This window comes from Hesperophylax consimilis, chromosome 13 (genome assembly GCF_061612785.1).
Source record: "Hesperophylax consimilis isolate HC1 chromosome 13, BYU_Hcon_1.0, whole genome shotgun sequence".
In the NCBI taxonomy this organism is placed as follows: domain Eukaryota; kingdom Metazoa; phylum Arthropoda; class Insecta; order Trichoptera; family Limnephilidae; genus Hesperophylax; species Hesperophylax consimilis.
The window spans coordinates 24,919,100-24,939,193 of NC_142848.1; the positions used below are offsets into that span (position 1 = coordinate 24,919,100).

Sequence of the window (20,094 nt, forward strand, 5' to 3'; positions counted from 1 at the left end):
AACCTTAGGAGATAGACATATACCATAGCGGACTTTTCTGTATGCCTTTTTAAGATATACAATTCCGTAGTAGATTATTTTGATGTATCTCATAAGGTTTAGCCAGCGTTAACAATGTAAGCGCCTGAAAATATTTTTTTACGACTTGATTACAAAACATCGTCTTTTTTCTACCTTTTTTATATATAATATACATGTGTTATATATACAAACCTTCCGGAAGAAATTCTCTAAATGATAGTGAAAACCCTATCAAAATCCGTTGCGTAGTTTAGAAGATATAAGCGCACAAACAGACAAACGCGGATGACGATTTTGAACTATTTAGAGATTACGAAAATAATATTATAGGATAACAAATAATTATAAGCAATAATTAGTCGCCTGAAATATCAATACAAATTGAAAATATCTTCCGTGTAAAAATAAATGCCGCGAACGGGAATTGAACCCGTACCTTCTGATGTCTGAACCACTGAGCCATGTCGTCTTATTTCTAACCCGCAAAATAATTCAATATGTACTAGTACTTCAACCAAGAATTACAGCTTATCATTTTTTCACCTGTAAACAACCAACTTTATTTATGTAGAAAAGGCTTTGTTAGTGCAAAATTTCCCACTAGATGGCGTCGAGACATATTATATCTAGGCGACTAATTATTGCTTATAATTATTTGTTATCCTTTATGCTATGAATAAAACCTTGTCTTATAAACATTAGTTTATCATTAAAAAAATAATAATATTATAGGTTTTCCGAAAAAAAAATTTACTTAATTTAAATTGTGCCTCGCTGAAAAATGTTTGGTCTGAGTGCAAGTGTTCAAAAAGTACACAGCGGTTCATTGGGAAACTGCGGAACATGTGGGATCATTGTTCTTGTTCATTATGTGCGATACAGTATATAATACGTGTTTCGGACTCATAACCTAGATTTTTAAATTGTAATATTCAATCAATGACTATTAGAAAATTGCTTCAATAACATAATAATATATTATTTTGTACTTAAAAACATCGCGATTAAGTTTAAGGGATTGCATAAAATAATCGAATGAAGTCATTTAAGTGTTGTTTAGGAATCTAAAATGAATTGTGTTATAATTTGTTATTTAGTGTCGAGGCAAAAAAATTAATGTGTGAAATCTATAGAATAAAGAATAACACAAGAAGTGCCTTGTGGGCGTGCTCTATATTTCCATACAAACCTCTGTTTGCGAAATTCAAATGGGATGGAGATATACGATCTACAAGTGTTAAGTGAGATGGAGCGTTGGGCTGTTGGGCTAAATGGAACATTTGTTTGGATTCAAATTTGTATGGAAGGCACTTCTACATGGAGAAAATGAGTATTGCTAATTTATTAAGAATCTCTTCAAATTATTGGTAATCCGGTTAAAAACGGAATTGCAGGAATTACGAATGAATGAACAGGTTTCCTGAAAGGTTTATCATGAAAGCTGTTAATTCATTCGTTAAAACCTTTAAGGTTATTCTTTATTCTATGGTGAAACAAGACACGTGTTTTTAACCATCAGCAATGTATTTTAAATTTAGTGTAATCTCTGTCTTAAAATATGAAAATAATCGGTAAATTATATTAAATATCAGGATTTAGTCCTTCCTTCTTAGGAAGGAAGGACTAAATTTATTTATTAAATTTATTGATTCTTAGGACGGGTTGTTTCGGAGAACTTGAACAATTCTTCAAATTTCAAAGTTAATTTTCAAGTTCTGTGAAAGATATTTTTAAGTTCTGTTTTTATTTCAGTTCTGTCAAGCAACTAGCCTATAATGATATAATAACAGATTTTGAATAGGACTTTTACAGAACCCGTAAATCAACGTTGAAATTTGATGAATTTTTCAAATTCTCCGGAACAACCCGTCCTTATACTTCCCTCTCGTATGTTCCGAAGTTGATAATTCAAAAAGTATGTTTCATAATTTTTAAAAAACACCAGTACAATTTAAGTACATATTGAATTATTTGACGGGCTTTGAATAAGCCGACGTAGCTTAATTGGTAGAGTAGCTGTCTCGGGAGATTTTTTCAATCTGTATGGTTGTTTCTGGTTAGTAAATATTGTTTATAATAATTTGTTATGGTTAACGAACTCACCGGGCTTAATAAATAGGACGAAATATTAAATAAACCAGCCCGAATGCACATTTTATATTTCTGTTAAAGTTTATTTGCGTATTTAGAAAGTAGTAAATGAAAGTTCTGGATTCGTTCACCTTGGATGTGAAGTTTAGAATATATTATAATGAATATTAATCACGGCACCTTTCCGTGTCAAAGAAAATAATAAAAAAATTGGACTGGTTCCATCTGGCCTGAGGAAATGCAGATGATTCAGAAACTGTGACATCATTTTAATTTTAGCCGTGTAAACCACTGAAGACCATCAATCATTTAAACTTTAAAAACAAAGAAATCTGTAATGTGTACACGGAACTGTTTTTCTTTCAGGCTTTTGGAAGTTTTTAATTTCACGTCTGTAGTACTTCTTATCACGTTTAAAATGCAAGATTGACAGAGGTTTCGAATTTGACAGATTTAATTAACTTTTTTTAATGTGAATATCGCACAAGATTGCCCACATAAATATACCACTCTCTAGATCGATATCTTCCGGCTTTTTGTATCCAACAGAATTATACAGTACTTAACCACAGATATACAAGCAGTACCTACCGTGCGGAGCACAGCAGTAGACAAGGTAGAGGAAACTCAAGGCCATTTAAAAAAAGATGCGACCATAGACAACATAATTGCTCTCAGCCTACTCTATTCACTCACTAGCCCAAAAAAACTATTATAAAAATAAAAATGTCCTTGAAGCAGAAAAATGTCGAAATGTTTTCCAAGGGCAAGGTTCATCTGACTAAGAAAATAAACTTTTACAGTGCATTTCCTTAAGATGAAACTTGTTAATCTGAGAAGAAGACACCCAAAATGACAAGAAATTTGCAAAAACACTGAAGAAAATTTCCAAAACATGATTGTCCGACAGTACAACGAAAAATTCCGACATTTTTCAGCCTCATGAACTCATGGTTACATATGTTTAAAAATCTTTAATTTCACCAAAACAATAAGATAATACAGGATAACACTAATCAATAACATGAATAAGTTTATCGATATAATAAATAACATTTATACGTTGTGGAGGAAGACATATGTCAAGTATCAAGCATTGTTCAAAAAACCGAACGAATAACCTAAAACTGTTAATTCACTTTAAACTTGAACTTACGTAGGTAGGTTGAATATAATATGTTTATAACTCGCTAACACTATACTGGCTTATATTGTATTTTTATCACGAACAACTTTAACACGCAATATTTTCGACGGAAATGATAGTATTTCGGCAGCAAATGACAACCCGCGTGTATAAATAAACCACTGTCATTTTGTTTGAATGATTTGAAAACTGTCAAACGGCATAATTCCGTCATCTCTTTCTGTTACACGAGTCATTATGGTAGAGAGCGAGAGATCAAACCAATCCTTCTGTTCTCACCAATGAGATCTGAGCTTTTAGCCATATTATTCGTTTTCTATAAGAATTTTGAGGTGGGCGTGGCGGTTTCAAATGAGTTTCATGGCCAAAGCTTAGTTAAATGCCCCTGATTGCCCAACTGCTCCCAACCGTCTGGAACCAGTGAGACTAAGGCATTGGGGTATATTTGGAGGCTGAAAGTAGTGGGGAGGAAAATGAGGTGGGAAAGAGGAAGGTTGGAATGAACGTTTCAATTCTGAATGGTGGTCTTACAACAGGGCGATACTGAGAGTATCTTCCACTCTGGGACGTGCCGCACGTATACTATAATATATGTATATTTTTTAAATGAATAAATTTTGAAATAACACAAATTAATCAAATAAAATTTGGATAAAGGATTTCTGGTCGAGAACCTTACCCATCGACCACGTGGGCCGTCATAATATTGTCAGATTATAAAAATGTGACTTGTGCAGTTCTACAAATCAATCACAAAAACCATAAATAGATATTTATTTGTTGGAATAAATTTATTGAGTAATACCTCAAATTGTAATATTTAATTATTAAGGACTAGCGATTTCTATACCTAACAATAAGAACTAACAACATTGTCTTCATTTTTTCACAGCACATTTTTACTGGCAACTATCTTTATGTATGATCGCAAGATTCAACCCGAACTAAATGCAATCTAGAAAGCGTCTTTTTTTAGATAAACCCACAGACATAGGAATTAATAGACGAGAAGATAATGGCGAGGGGTAAAATCAACTGTTGAAGAACGAAGGGAGTGAAGCTGACTGTGATTCGTCAATAAATCAATCTGACAGTAAATAGGCATCTCGCATTATAATATCACCATTTACTTCTTAAAAGTAAAATCTGCTTTTGAATGAATAGACATTTTTACATGGGAGCGCAAATTACTCGCCACGTTATGAACAAATTTGCGAAGTCCAAATTCGGCAAAAAAAATCGGTTTTATTTTCAGAGTCGAATATTTCGTTTAAGTATTTAGTTAAGACACTTTTATAAATGTTCATAATTTACTTCCCAGCAACCAACCAGCTTTGTGTTTCGCGTCCAGACGTTTCTGGATGTGATAGTAACAACTGATTCATATTATACGATGTGAATATGCTTAAAATAAAGTAAAATAATGCTTATATATGGAATGTAATACGACAATTGGGTTTATTCTCTTTTTCAGATCTATTTTTACAAGTTTTCATAGTACAAGTCAACATTTTGCCGTGTTATTTCGTAAAATGAACCGATGATGCCTCGACCATAGTTCGCACAAGAATGATGACGTCACGTTTTCAAATTTCACTTGATGCCATACGCGAGCACAGCCGGCTCCAATGGAACCGGTATGGGGAGTGGGGATAATACGCTTTTAATCACTTAGGGCAAGTCTACTAATATTCATATGTCTATGGATAAACCTGTCTTATTTTTTATATTAATGTGCGACATCTATTGACTTTTCTGCAAGTCTTGATGAATATTTATCAATAATCAACAAAATGATACAGTATGATTCGAAGTATGATACAGTTAAATGTGACCGAATGGGATAGGTTCCCATTAGCTCAGTGGTAGAGCGGTGCCCGGGAAGGTAAGGGTCCTGGGTTCGAGTCCTAGATGTGACCGTATCCTTTTCTGATTTTTCTGTTTCATTTTTCGTTTAGAAATCGCTAATATTGTCTTCAATAATACCATACATAGAATTTTTAGTGGTTAACACAGCCATTAACTCTTAAACCCTACCACTCTGGGAATGTAATTATTCCTACCACGGGGTACTGAAGTACCCCGGGCAGAAAAAAATTAATAAAATAAAAGTATTTGATATTTTTGAAAATATTATTTGTATTATGGCAAAGTAATAAGAAAAGACAATCAAATTTATTAATAAAAACTAATAGACATTTTTGTCGTCACATGAAGGACAGATTTTGTATTGATGGTCAACACAAATATGGCGGCGACAAGTGTTACAGACAGATCGAGATTTTCTGGCCTTTGTGCGCGGACAAAAACAGCAGCGACCAGGTTTGAGATTATCAGGGACCGGTCTATGATCTTCACTATGAATATTCAAGACTGCACGTATAGTTTCTCTGATATCCCGGGCTAAACTTGGACATTGAAATTTTGCTCTCATATGAGACTTTATGAGTGCCATTGACAAACTCTTAAGAAATTCAAGCCGCTTAGTTATTTTCTCTTTATCAATGTTAGTTGACAGCTTGAATAAGACCCAAGAGTTGACACCAACGGCATTTAGCAACCCGTAGAAGAGACACATGGGCCACCTTTTGGTCTTCCTGGACGTTGAGTACTTCTTACAAAGTTGGTCGAACACATCCACCAGGCATTTGGTTTTACTATAGAAATGTATTATTTCTGGAAGGTACACTTCATTATCCTTGTCAGGGCTGTCATGCATGGTGAACAGCATGATTACAGCTTTCTTCTTAGCTGACTTCAGAGGACAATACGACAAAAGTGTGAGAGGTTCGTCGTAGGCAAACATTGAGGTGCATCTTTCTCAATTTTTAGTGTCCAAGTAAACAGGAGGAATTTCTCGTTTATTCTTCTTTACAGTTCCAACTAATGTTATCCCTTTTTCCAGTACCTTCTTGGTGGTAGGTATAGACTTGAACCAATTGTTACATGTCAGGTTTCTGTTAAGATCTTGTACGGGAGCAGTCAGTTCCATAACATTATTATGACATTTTCTGTACAGAACTAATGGAGCATCTAGCACACGAACCAAGCGCCTATCTTTTTCATTTATACCAGCCCCATCATTGTCAGGCACTAAATACTCTTCATCTCCTTCCACTTGATCACCGTCTTCATGAGATGCGACTTCAGAATGGTCCCAGAAATCCTCGATAACACCGTCGGGCTCATCTTCTGAATCTTCTCCTAGGTTTAGCTTTTCGTCGTCAGAAACTAACAAAGCAGCTGCAATTTTACCCCCCCCCCCCCCAAGATTTCGAGTCTGGTATGCCATACCTGAAAACAATTCAGACACCTCATTACACTGCATACACTGTTATTACATTCATAACACATTATTAGTCCATGAATGTCGCGTTACTGGGCGCAGGCCCTCTCTATCAACACTGTACTCTAGCCATTATCACAAAGTAAAGTAAATAATAAATAATGTGTAAACTTACCAGAGAGATGTCGAAAAACAACTTCAGTAATTCAAGTATAACTGGAAGGAAGAACTAACACTATTCCTACCACGGGGTACTGGGGTACCCCGGAACACCTGTGGACGCGACTGCACTTGCCGGGAGGTCACGGCTTACCGACGTATTTACGCGCCAATTATCGAAAGTAGATTAGCTAGAGCGATTTTTGCAACAGTGCAATATTTTCAAAATTGTGGATATTTTAAACAGCAGAGGGGTACTCCAGTACCCCAGGTAGGGTTTAAGAGTTAAGAACACTTTTTACATACTAATTCAAAATAGGCTTTAGCGATCTCAACCCTTAATTAAATTGTCACCCAGTACCCTAGTCGGAACTGTGAACGTCTGTGATTTGTTTTTACAAACCAGATGTTTCATTTCAACACACCGCGTTTAGTTTAACATCTCAGGAGTTTTTTTTAAGCTACATGTATTTTTTTATTTCTTAACACGTCAGGTGTTTTTATGCACGTACTTGCACACCCATTCACATTTTATCAGGAAGGCGGAAGTCAAAGGCGGAAAATTTAAGTAGCTACCTACTTACAAAAATGTTTTTTTTTTTATATTAGGCAGAAAACACGTATCAGCTATATTATAGTCGTTTCTATCGCGGAATTGTTTATCTGAAAAATAATTGTAACTAATCGTTCCTTCATAGGTACCTACGTCACTACGGTGACCGGATATCTCATCCAAAACTGACAACTAAACACACCTACAAAAAGTGATACAAATTCATGAAAAGTGATAAAAAACTATGTAAAATTTGTTACATGTGTAACTATTTAACCTAGTTTTTGTAATCACTTTTTCACTAATCACTTTCCATGGCTCTATATCACTTTTTAAAGGTGAGTTTAATTGTCATTTTGATGATATATTATGGAACCCATAACTAACTGCACCTACCTAATTTATTTACTTTGAATTTTAAAAAATACTACCGAAAATTTTAAATAATTCTTATGAACAAAATTTAGGATTTGAAAAATATTTTTCAAGGTTTGCTAGTTTTTATATAAATATTTTTGTTGAACGAAAAAAATTGAAGTGACAATAACTTTTATAATACCTTTTGTCTAATAAAATGAGTTTTTTAGTTTCGTATAAACGTATTAATTACATTCTAAACGATAAAAACCATCGGTAAGCTACTTTAAAAACAAAGTATTACTACTATTATGTACATATATATTTATTATTTGGCGGGTTGGGTATAAGCCGACGTAGCTCAGTGGTCAAGGGCATCTGACCGGACATCAGGAGGTGCGGGTTCAATTCCCGTCGGCGGCATTTATTTTTACTCGGGAGACATTTTCAATTTGTATGGATATTTCAGGCGAGTAATTTTTGCTTATAATAACTTGTTATCTTTTGTGTTATGCATAAAAAACTTTGACATTTAAACATTAGTTTATCATTAAAAAAATAATGACTTTAAAAACGATGGCATTTTTCGCATTCAAAATTTTATGTCAATTCGTAATAATAAAATCTGAATGAGTCGTTCATCTGCTTTTTTGATTTATTTTGAATCTGGAATCAATTCAAAACTACTTATTTATTTTGAATCAAATGTAAAAGTACTTATTTATGTTGAATTAAGAATCAAATTTAAAAGTATTTATTTATGTTAATCAAATGTAAAAGTACTTATTTATGTTGAATTAAGAATCAAATGTAAAAGTACTTATTTATGTTGAATTAAGAGTCAAATTTAAAAGTATTTATTTATGTTGAATTAAGAATCAAATGTAAAAGTACTTATTTATTTTGATTATAGCATCAAATGTAAAAGTACTTATCGATTTAAAAAATGTCTCTTCATCTCTTCACATAATAAAAAATTAATTAGAAAATACATAATAGTAGGGCTTGTAGTAAATTGCAAAATGTCAGAGATTTTAAGCGGGTTAAATATTTTGAATGCAAACATGACGTAATGAAATATTTAATTATTTTCAACAAAAAATTACATTGTTAGGAAAATAAAAACCGTTAAACTTATTATGAAGATGTAAAATTTTGTAATGAAAACGTTATTAGTTAAAAAATAGATATTAATTAGGTGTTTAAACATAATAAATATAAATTGCAGGGCCTTGTTACGCTGAAAATGTTTTAAAACATAATATACATATTATCTTTGTGAAGTGATTTTATGTTATTTAATAATATACGAAGAAAAGTGCACAGCAAAATGCTCCTTGTGTACAACAAATACACGGGCAAGTTCCCCGTGGACAGATTCATGTTTATCATGTGCGTGTCGGCTACCTGCATGATAGTACTTCTCTTGATCGCCATCGTCCACCGACTCAGACTCGACCAGGAACTCCTCAACTTCGATGATGATGAAGAATATCTCGACGCCATGGTGAGTTGAAAAGTTCAATCATTCGAAATTACAAATGTTTCACGGAGAAAACTCACTCATATAAAATACTGTTCATTTATTAATATCTGGTTAAATTATTCATTTTCCTGTTAAAAACGGGACTGCAGGCCTTTAACGAATGAGTTGACAGAGTTCCTAACAAAGTATCAGTTAAAAGTGAGTGTTTTATGAGGACGGCGGAAAAAGTGTTCATAAAAATACTGGTAAACATGTTCTCAATATTTTTTTTACATTAGCTCCACACAGGGGTGCTGTGTGGAGGACCTTTTAAGGGAAGGAAGGAGAGGATGTTCTAGGAAGGATAAAGGTATCAGGGGTGGATAGAGTGCGAAACGATGGGTCGAGAGAGAGTCCGGCTGGAGAGGTCAAATGGTCCCCATCAACCAGTCTCTCCCGATCCTAACCGCCACACAGTAGGTGAGACATAGACAAACCTCACCCCATTAACCCGGTCACCGGTGCATGGGGTGAACTGTGGCAGGGGTGTTGGTTATCCAATAAATGGTTCCCGAGGCGGCGGTACCTATACCTGCCTACCAAATTGTAATATATGTATTCTGAATGACTCATATTTTATTAGGAAATTGGCATGCTTTCACTTTTTAACAGAATCATTTTTCTCCGTGGATCGACGGTCTCTTGACAAAACAGAATAGTGACAAAACAAAACTTTGAAGAAAAGTGAAAATCCAGCAGTGGGAGACGGTTAATACGCACATTTTATTTTGATAATTATACAGGGTTTTCCAATAACAAAATTTTGATATTCAATCGTAAAAGATCGATGTTTCGTTGCTTGTGTGGCACGTAGCGCCGTCTTGTTGAAAGTAAACGTTGTCCAGATCAATACCATCCAATTCCAGCCATAAAAAATCATTTATCATCTCTCGAAAACGCAATCCATTCACCGTAACTGTTGCTCCAGCCTCATTTTCGAAAAAATAATGTCCAATGACTCCGCCGGACCATAAACCGCACCAAACAGTCACACGTTGAGGATGACTGAGAAACTTTTCAACAATAACTCTTGGGTTTTCCGAGCCCCAGATGCGACAATTTTGCTTGTTTACGAAGCCACCGAGGTGGAAATGGGCCTCATCACTCAAGATGATTTGCATTTGATTCACTCAAGTGAATTTTAAAAATTTCAATGCGTTGTTGAAGCGTTTATCGTTCCATTTTTATTAATGGCGTAGTTTCTACTTGTCAAATGTCAAAAACTGACAGCTTCAAAAGTAACATCTACCGAAATAGCGGGCTATTCAAAATAACACCTCTTATTGGAAAACCCTGTATAACAACGAGAAACAACAAAGCAGTAACTGAAAATGGAAAATTATGCATTTTAATGGCTATTTCGTTAGAAAAACGAATAATTTATGTATTTTTTTCACGCTGTGTTTTGACATAATAATATTAAGGCGATGCACTACGTCGTGTAATATTTTAAATTGAGCCGCTATCAATAACAACACTTACGTAGATGGCGATAAGGTTTAAATTCCCGCTTAACACTATCCGCCTGTTTTGATTTATGCAAGAAAAAAACATGGCCAAAAAGTGTGTTTTATTTAATTTTGTGGATGTTCAGGCATGAATATTGAATTTTTTTCCGATCATTTTATAAATAACTTAATTTGCCACATTATAAAATAAAATCATAACCGAAAATGGGTTCGTGAGTAGGAGATTTTGAACTTTAAAGCAGTTTTCATAGGCGTATACATTATTTTTTTTCTAGGCTTATAGAAAGACTTACATAAAAAATACTTGATTATTTCAAAGGCCAAGATGTATTCTACTCGCAGTATTTAAAGCATCTGAAACATTTCTAGGCGGCCAAATTTTCAAACCAAAAACACATGATTTTGCATTACTACGTATGGCATCGCCTTAAAATAGTTTTTTTTCAGTCAAAGTGTACGAACTGCCTAAGGAGTACAATCTTGCGGAAGCAGACATTCCAATGATATTTTTTTTTATTAATGTCTCCACTATTGTTGATCTCCTACTGTTTCCCTTAGAAATCATTATAACCAAGAATTTCACACGGACTGTGGGTTTCTTTCGTCTGTGCAATAATCTTACAATGTTTAAGGATTTAGGTTCATTTAATACTCTTTTATTTTCATTTTGTAACCGCTCTTCTTTTCCAGTTCGGCCTAGATATTGAGGATTCAGTAGAGGTGTTGGAGGAGGTCAGTCAGTTTAGCCGTTTGAATGCAAGCGAGATGATACGACTAACCCAGAGGATGAGAGAAAGGAGACAGACGGCCAAGGATGCATGTGACCTGCTGGGAATAGACAGGACAGGACAACCAAATGGATGGGAATTCTTGATCAATGAACACTATAATCTCATATGGTAATCAATTATAATACTATCCATAAATACACTTCACGAGGCTCGATGAATGTCTGGCATAGATAAGAGAAATAAAATAGTCTTCAGTTGATCATGATAGACCCGATCATTTTGACCCGATCACGAACTACCAATAATCCATTGATCACTTAAAAAAATGCTTTTTTAGCTCGCTCGATAAGCACGCCCCCTCTAAAAATCTTAGTTACATATCTCCCTTTCAAACCATCTTCAATAATCTTCTTCTTCTTTCGAAACGCTTAACAGTGCCACATTACTTATTACTAATAAGAATAAGCAACCCAACCGAAGTTTCCACGACATTAAATCTGTTGACCTATTTATTCTGCACGAAGAAAAATGACTAATATCGAATATTGCTAATTTATCAAGATTCCCTTCAAATTATTCGTAATCGGATTAAAAACGGATTGCAGGACCTTAACGAATGAATTGATGGGTTTCCTAATAAAATTTTAGTAAAATACGAAAAGTATTATGACGATGTCCGAGCACGTGTTCATAAAATTTTAATATTTCCGCATTTCGTCATTGTATATTATCATGGCAAATGGAAGTGCATGAACACGTGTTTTCCTATCAAGAAATTTTCTGCAATCCCGCTTTTAACCGGATTACCAATGATTTGAAGAGATTTTTAATAAATTGGCAATATTCATTTTTCTCCGTGTGGTATAATTTTTTTTGTGTTGACGAATTTCATTATGCTGGATGTATTTCTCCTGATAATGATAATATTGATGTATAGGTGCAACGTGTTCAAAGCGGCCTCCACGACCTGGCTGTATAATTTTATTATGCTGGATGTATTTCTCCTGATAATGATAATATTGATGTATAGGTGCAACGTGTTCAAAGCGGCCTCCACGACCTGGCTGTATAATTTTATTATGCTGGATGTACTTCTCCTGATAATGATAATATTGATGTATAGGTGCAACGTGTTCAAAGCGGCCTCCACGACCTGGCTGTATAATTTCAACATCTTGGGCGGATATTCGCACAACCAGGCCGCGAGGAACAACCAGCCTCAGTCGCTGGCCAGGAAAATTTACCCCCGACCTGATGCAGAAACACTTGTTCGGGCTCACAGGTAATGGTGCAATTTTCAACATTTCTAAAACCGACCGAGTAGAATGACGAGGTTCTATAAGAAGATACTTTAGAGTTAACAATCCCACAAAAATCAGAGTCAGAAGTTTGTACTATCAACTTTAAGCTTTGAGCTTTTTAAGCTTTGAACTTTAACGATCAAGTGAATCAAATGTATACTCGAGTCGGGCCATGTCAAACGCAAGAATAACAGAAGGGCATATATTACGAGACGGTGTATGAATTTGAATGAAGCAAATAGTGTGTGACAAGACCGAGCATTCTCCATTCTCTTTGCCCATCCCTGCGGTGAAACGGCCTGATGGTTAGTAACTAACTGTCAGTTACTTAGTTAAAATAGACATAAACGTGTTTGGGGGAAAACTCGCTAAATACTCCTTAATCTGCTCAAAAATATCCTCCGTACGACATCGGCAAAGGTGACATAGGTCCAGAGGGAAATTGTTTTCGTTGGGGCCTCCTGTGTGATGTTAATGTAAAAAAATACTATTAGTAAATTTATAAATTGCACTAACTTCGGGAAGTGATTATACATGGTGGTAGAAGTACAAAATAAACAACTTTTTTCGAAATTCCAATGTTTATTTTCGCATACAAAAATATTTTTTTCCGTAGAAGAATATTTATTTTCCCATACAAATATATTCAAAAAACTTATTTAACTTTTTTATTTCTAAAATCATGTAGTACCCCCGGACACCCTGTGTGTATATGTATATAGCAATAGAGAAATTCGAAACTTTTCCTTCATAATGTCACCTATTATTTTGTTATTTTTAATGAAAAAGTAATGTTTAAGAGACAAGTTTTTTTTATGCGTAGCACAAAGGATAACATATCATTTTTAAGCAATAATTATTAGGCTTAGTTTATCATTAAAAATAATAATAAAGTCCAAATATTTCACCAATAAAAAATAAAGATATAATATGTCTCGAAGCCATCTAGTGGGAGATTTAGCATTATCAAATCATTTCCTAAAAAAATAAAGTTGGTTGTTTTCTAGAGAAAAAGTGTAATAAGCAATACTTGTTGAATGAATAATATCAGTACATATTGAATAATGTGGCGGGTTTTAAATAACCCAACGTAGCGCACCTAACCGACGATCAGAAGACTGCGGGTTCAATTCCCGTCGGCGGCATGTATTTTTTCTCGGAAGATTTTTTCAATTTATATAGGTGTTTCAAACTAATAATTATTGCTTAAAAATAATATATTATTTTATATTTCAATATAAAATTACTATTTGGTAAATTCCGTTTTATGGAAAGATTCCTGTATTTTAATTCTGTAAGTTTGTGTAAACCACACATCAACGTGCTTGAGGAAACGCACCGGGTACAGTGTGACAATTTAATAGAGAAAGTCAAAAGTTTTAAATTTCATTTTGTAAATTGCAATAAAAGTATGGATTCCTGAACGAAATTCCTCTAATTACACATTGGGGAGATTGGGGACACCCGTCAATTCCCGAAATTTTAAAAGGACGGTAGGCAAGGCAAGGTACGTGAGCACTTGCTCTGAATTCTGCCAAAGCAAAACGAGGCAGATAGGTGCACCAAGGACATGTTCCTAGCCAAGGATAAAGAATTGGTCTCTACCAGTTTTCTACTACTATCAAATGATTCTAAACGCCCGCTTGTAATGGAATCGGATAGTAGATAAATAGAGTTAACTATGAAAATGTGTTATTCATTTTAAAATTGTGCCCCATTTTTGTACAGCTCGCCTAGCAGCGTGGCGTTCCTGATAGTCCGCCACCCATTCGAGCGTCTGTCTTCCTCCTACCGTGATAAGATGCTCAGCGCTCAGCCCTGTGGCATGTACGCCGACTTGGCCGAGGAGATCATCATGACGCACCGCGACAAGAAAGCCTTTAAAGTATGACAATCATGTATCCACTTCTGGCCACAGGCGAAAACACATAATAACTTACAATATGTACACCATCGCCACTCGTGTAAAATGTCCCAGACGCTGTTATCTATTAGGTTTTTTGCATGCCACATCACTTCAGCGTTTTGCTTACTTATCTAATATCTTGATCTTAATTGTTAAAAAGTAAAACGTATATTAAACAACCTTCTGAATACAAGTAAGTCTTATCCGGCTCGAAGGACCAGATTTGATAAATGTCATTTTTTTATTTATTACGAACTAACCAAACAAATCGGTACCTACACTCGGAAAGAGGACGTTTTGGCAATATTTGCAACGTTAGTTTTGAGAAAGCTCCATACCTACAAATATATATTTTCAGCAAATTCTGAAAAAACCCATGCTAAATCTGGAGGAAGCTGCTTAACGACATTATGCATTCAGACGATAAAAAATTTCAAAATTGCTCATATACTTCCTTCACCTTCAAGTAGATCTAATCTATGTGTCGAACTATTAAAAAATTAACGACATACTTGATGGCAATATTAACGACTCTCAAACAAAAGATGTGAAACCGAAAAAAGAGAAAAATATTCAGTCGCATAGGAATATATCGTCTTCAATGATTAAATATTACGATTTGAGATTTTACTTATGAAATTATTCCACTATAAAAATGTTAATCTGCCTGCCTGACGCACCAAACGGGAAGGTACAATTAAAAATTCCAAAACGACCAATTTGCATTTTTATCTGTGACAAAACTCCATAGCCAATATGTATGTAAAGCCTTGAGAAAGTTCCATAACCACCTACATAATAATATTTGCGTTTGAGAAACAGGAACGTAAAATTTCGAAAGACCACCAATGTTTATTTTCATCCTTGAGTAACTAATTCAGCCTGACGAAGTTTTTGCAACCAACGGCACATTCACCCACTCAAAACAATTAAAAGAACCGACCCCTGTCAATATGGTGGTTGAAAAAAGTTTAAAAGAATTGTATATTTGCAGTCTGAAGAAAGCTTCCTGCACCAGTTGTGGCCGAGCTTCGAGGAGTTCGTGAGCTTCATCCTGGCAGAGGCGCGGAGCAACAGGACCCTAGACGTACACTGGGCACCCTACACCCCCTTTTGCACTCCTTGCCAGTTCGATTTCGATGTCATCATCAAGTTTGAGACATTTGAGGCAAGCGTTTTATTAAACATGGTATTCATTCTTGCTATTGGTATTTATTCAGTGTATCGATATGAAATATGAGTTATATTTTACAGGAGGATGAAAAATTCTTGGTGCAGAGCGCAGGTTTGTCAAGTATCCTGGCCCCTCACCAGCGGAATGCCGGAAGCGAGAAGCACGCAAACAAAGGCAAGAATACTCCTGAACTAATCAAGGACCACTTCTCCCAACTGAGGGTGGAACAGATCACACAACTCCACCAGCTTTACAAGTAACTGTGTTATACTTTACTAATCCAATGGGTTTTAGCCGTGATAATTATACGTAGCCTTCTTGCCTTAAATTTCATTGGTGCCAGTTTTGTTTTCATAGATTTTTTTAAAACAATGTCCTGGTTGACATGGTGTTTTACCGGTCACCAAAAATATGTACTTTGAGTGAGATTTGATTTTTTAACATAAATCGCACTGGAAATATTTCTAATTCAGGAATGTAGTTCTTGAACTTCAGTAAAAGTTTAATTATTATCTTTGTCATTATATAATATTAATACATTCATGAAATGAAAATATTATGTAACTTTAATTGTGTACCTACACTAAATTAATTACCGTAAAATGTAGAAAACTTCAATTATTAATTAGAGTTGTGGGGGTATTTCTTCTTATGGATCAGAAAACTATTCTTATTTGTAATATTATTAAAGTTATTTATATTTTAATATAACTGTTTTTTTTATTTAAAATGGAGGTTTACAAACATAATTTGATAACAGTAAAAAAATTATGCGTACCATACCCGCGTCTGTCTGTTTTTGCGCTTAGTTCTTCTAAATTGCTCAACGGATTTTGATAGGGTTTTCACTTTAATGTAGAGAATTTCTTCCGGAAGGTTTTTATATATAACACATGCATATTATATCTAAATAACGTAAAGGAAAGTCGATGTTTTGTGATCGAGTCGTAAAAAAATATTTTCGGGCGCTTACTTTGGTAACGCTGGCTAAACCTTATGAGATACATCAAAGTAATGTAATACGGAAATCTATATCTTAAAAAGGCTTACAGAAAAGTCCCGGGTGGTATATATCTCCCAACAATAAACCCCAGCAATACCGGATACATGTCACCTAGTTTTTTTTCCAATAAAGCATGATTACTTAGATACCGTTGTTTTCTTATTTAAATGCTGAATAAAAAACTTGGAAAAACATTCTGAAACCCCTGAAGCATGTTTTTATTTTGATTTTTGGATATTATCAGTGCAGTCCGCGTTTCAATAACTCACTTCATCGATGTAATATAATTTTTTTTTTTTTTTTCAGGAATGATTTCGAAATATTCGACTACTCTATAGAAGGGTACTACGAAATGGGAAAGGTGGTTCCCCTGAATAAACAAGAAACATCACAATCCGAGAGTGGAGAGGACAGTGTGGAATAGCTATAAGAATACCATTGCAACAATAACATTACGTACTGCAATGCTATTATAGTCGGTGTCTGAGCTGATAAATGCGTCGGGTTTTCACTCAGGCATCGCAGTGTTTCATACTAACTAGACGCTAAAAGCTCTAACATACTCTTCAAGTACCTACTTGTAACCCACCTGTGGGATGTATTTAACCTCTAAATTTGATGACAATTGTGTTAAGTTAACAATATGAATATTTAATTTTGAAAAAAGTACTCAAATAATATAAAATACATTTTTGTACAATTTTTTTACAACCCTATTCATTTTTGTGCTGTTAAGAATGTGATAATGTATGTACAAAAACAAATATATATTTAAAGATGAAAGAAAGACTACTTCAGCTTTTCAAATGTTTGTAAACACTTGCACTGAGCTTTTCTAGTCAAATATTACTAGTAGCTATGTGAACATACAACCTGGAGAATGTTGATTATGCTCATGCGAACTCTGCAGGAATAAAAAGGTACTATTTAACAAAGACACCATCTTGACATGATTGAAAATTGGGTACGGAATACACAAAAAAATTACAGATATGAAATGAAAAACGACCGAGTTTCAAATTATTTTTGTTAATACTGTGTTCAAGATTGTTCAAGCATTTCAAGTGTGGTTACATGATGTTAAGAAAAATAGCTTACCCGTCGGAAACATTTGTCAAGGGCAGGCCTATGACCCACTTTCCACAGTAAATCCTTTGCCAAACTTCTCCTCCAAAGAGTTTATCCACTTTCTCAGCATCCTTAAAAGAAAAAAAAAATCAGAATTGAAGGACCACCAGTTAGGTACTTTCCTCAAAATATTCACCAATCGAGGATGCCATAGTCACACTGGCTTCAGAGAGGAGAGCAGATAAAAAATAAAAATAAATGAAGCTACAGTCAGAGGTATCATCATATTGGACAGATCTACACGGGGACAGCAGCTGTCACTTTTGAAGAATCGGTTAGATCTATACAGAACGCCAAACTAAGAAGACCAGAAAGAGTAGGTACACAACAGTCAGACAGAGGCAAACTTAAAATAGTACAAAGAAATAATAAATATCAGCCATTCAATAATATGTAAAAATATAACCATAAGTATGTAAAACAAGAGACAATAAAGTTTGGGTCAAGTGAAGTCAAGTGAGAACAATCCAGAAATTTTGTAATGTTCTGCAGGCTATCGGTAAATTTGTCCGAAATATTGCCACCAAGATGGATGTTATATTTATGATCGATAAAGCTGGTTATTTGGAAAGGAATATGAAAAGTTTCGGGTTTTTTTTAGTACACGGTGACTGACATTGATTTTGATTATGGCCAAGAGGGAAGATTCTATTTGGTTATTTATAATATTGACAAGAAATGTTGATGTCACGACTTGTTTAAAATATGTACATATTGTAGATACGTACCTGTGTTACTTCTTCTCTGTATCTCGCCTCTTCTTCCGAGAAGAACATAATCTGCTGTCTGAAGTTCCTCTTCTCTTCTAGAAGTTGGACGCTGTACGCCGTATTCAATTTTGCTTCTGACAGCTTGCTTTTTACCAAAGAAACAAACCTCTCATCTCTTTCTTCGTTTTCCATATCTCCTCTAAAGTGTTCACCATCATCAACCTTATATTCATTATTCAATACCACAGGTATAGCATCATCAAATAGCCAGATTCTAATCTGAACATCTCCTGATGAAATCTCATCGTCCAATTCCACTTTAGTCACGTCAGAAATCACACTTAAAACAATTAATTCATCATCTTTTTCTTGAACTACGTGAACTTTCTGTTTGCTTCTAAGTAAATACACAATTTGAGGGTTACATTTTGTATTATGTAGAATTATTTCTTTGATTTCTACGCGTGGTTCAAGCAAAAGTGACTTGATAACTTGGCGATCTTTAAATTGGATAAACTCGCTGTTTTTAGTGGTAATTACAACATCTGGTTTTTTTGTTTCAAAATAAATGTCTGGTATAATGCAAAATGATGTTATATTATTAATATACGACTCAGGGAGAAGGTTTTTAATGTATTGAAGCACCGTAGATGATGACGTATCGTCCATCGTAACCTGCAACAAAAAAATATAATTAAATCACTTCAATTGAAAGCTCACAAATTCATCGCTTCGATAATACAAAGGTGAATCTATCTTAGCCCATGGGTACGTATTACAGTCCTGGTAAATATGAACTGTGGCAAGAATGTCCAAATATTGCTAGAAAATCTTACCGTTTATATAATTCTTACATTCACATATTCCTCGTGTGTGACAAACTTAAGACAGACAAAAAACTATTTAATTGTTTTATAAATATTATTTGAGATGAAAATAATGATACAATAATTAACTAGGCTTGATAAACGATTGGAAGTGAATTAAATTAATAATTAATTAATGCAGATTAATCATTTTTTATGCAATATACTAGTATTATATTTATGCCATATGCAATTTTAAAACTGGTTTCTGTTTTTTCTTATCGTTATTTAATTATCTGTTAGTAATAAATGGTCAAATAATAAAATAAAGCTTATACAAAATAACAAATTACTATTATTATTGGAAAACAGACCAAATACTTTTGCAGGGAAATTCAATTATCCCCTAAAGAGCATAATAGAAATCTGCTCTTCTTGTGACGATAAATCATTAATCACACATCGCAGAATAAAGGCGCGGATTTCAAAGGAGGAAACCATAAAAAATTCAAATTTCGAACGTAGAACACCGCGCAAGCTTTTCTTCGCAGAAACTTTGGAAAATTTCCGCGGGGTGGCGGTGGCGCCCATGACGCGGATCAGCGATCGACCGCCCGCGCGCGCAATTCACCCGTTTCCTTAGGACACCTCGCAAAAAAGGAAAAAACAAGAATATGAACACATTTTTGCCAGTATTTACGGCTTGTTCCTTTTGTAGTGGGGGTTG

At 34.5% G+C, this 20,094-nt stretch overlaps 2 protein-coding genes across 4 annotated transcripts in view; one reads left to right on the plus strand and one right to left on the minus strand.

Annotated features, from left to right (window-relative positions):
• LOC149418660 (uncharacterized) overlaps window positions 1–20,094 on the minus strand; it is a 241,522-nt gene that overhangs the window by 4,822 nt on the left and 216,606 nt on the right. The window contains exons 4-5 of the mRNA XM_089639144.1: window positions 18,580–19,236; window positions 17,822–17,922 (exon numbers count right to left, since the gene is read on the minus strand). Coding sequence (XP_089495270.1) covers window positions 17,822–17,922; window positions 18,580–19,230 — 752 coding nt within the window. The 5' untranslated portion in view covers window positions 19,231–19,236. The remainder of the gene's footprint in view (window positions 1–17,821; window positions 17,923–18,579; window positions 19,237–20,094) is intronic.
• LOC149418661 (carbohydrate sulfotransferase 11-like) lies at window positions 848–17,453 on the plus strand. 3 transcript variants are annotated; one of them, XM_089638910.1, is made up of 8 exons: window positions 848–866; window positions 8,843–9,121; window positions 11,299–11,507; window positions 12,463–12,621; window positions 14,369–14,525; window positions 15,541–15,714; window positions 15,801–15,976; window positions 17,030–17,453. In XM_089638910.1, the coding sequence occupies exons 2-8, from the start codon at window positions 8,906–8,908 to the stop codon at window positions 17,145–17,147; spliced, it is 1,209 nt and encodes a 402-aa protein (XP_089495036.1). In that variant the 5' UTR covers window positions 848–866; window positions 8,843–8,905; the 3' UTR covers window positions 17,148–17,453. The 3 variants fall into 3 exon arrangements, with proteins under 3 accessions (XP_089495036.1, XP_089495034.1, XP_089495035.1); XM_089638908.1 differs by having other exon boundaries at window positions 849–946; XM_089638909.1 differs by lacking the exon at window positions 848–866 and adding an exon at window positions 7,753–8,083.

What these genes read in the sequence shown, in the direction of transcription:
- LOC149418661 (XM_089638910.1), top strand. Translation starts at nt 8,906, where the DNA reads ATGTTATTTAATAATATACGAAGAAAAGTGCACAGCAAAATGCTCCTT. An exon ending in GAACACTATAATCTCATATG is followed by an intron (nt 11,508 to 12,462) that starts GTAATCAATTAT and finishes ATTGATGTATAG; the next exon opens with GTGCAACGTGTTCAAAGCGG. An exon ending in TCAAGTTTGAGACATTTGAG is followed by an intron (nt 15,715 to 15,800) that starts GCAAGCGTTTTA and finishes TATATTTTACAG; the next exon opens with GAGGATGAAAAATTCTTGGT.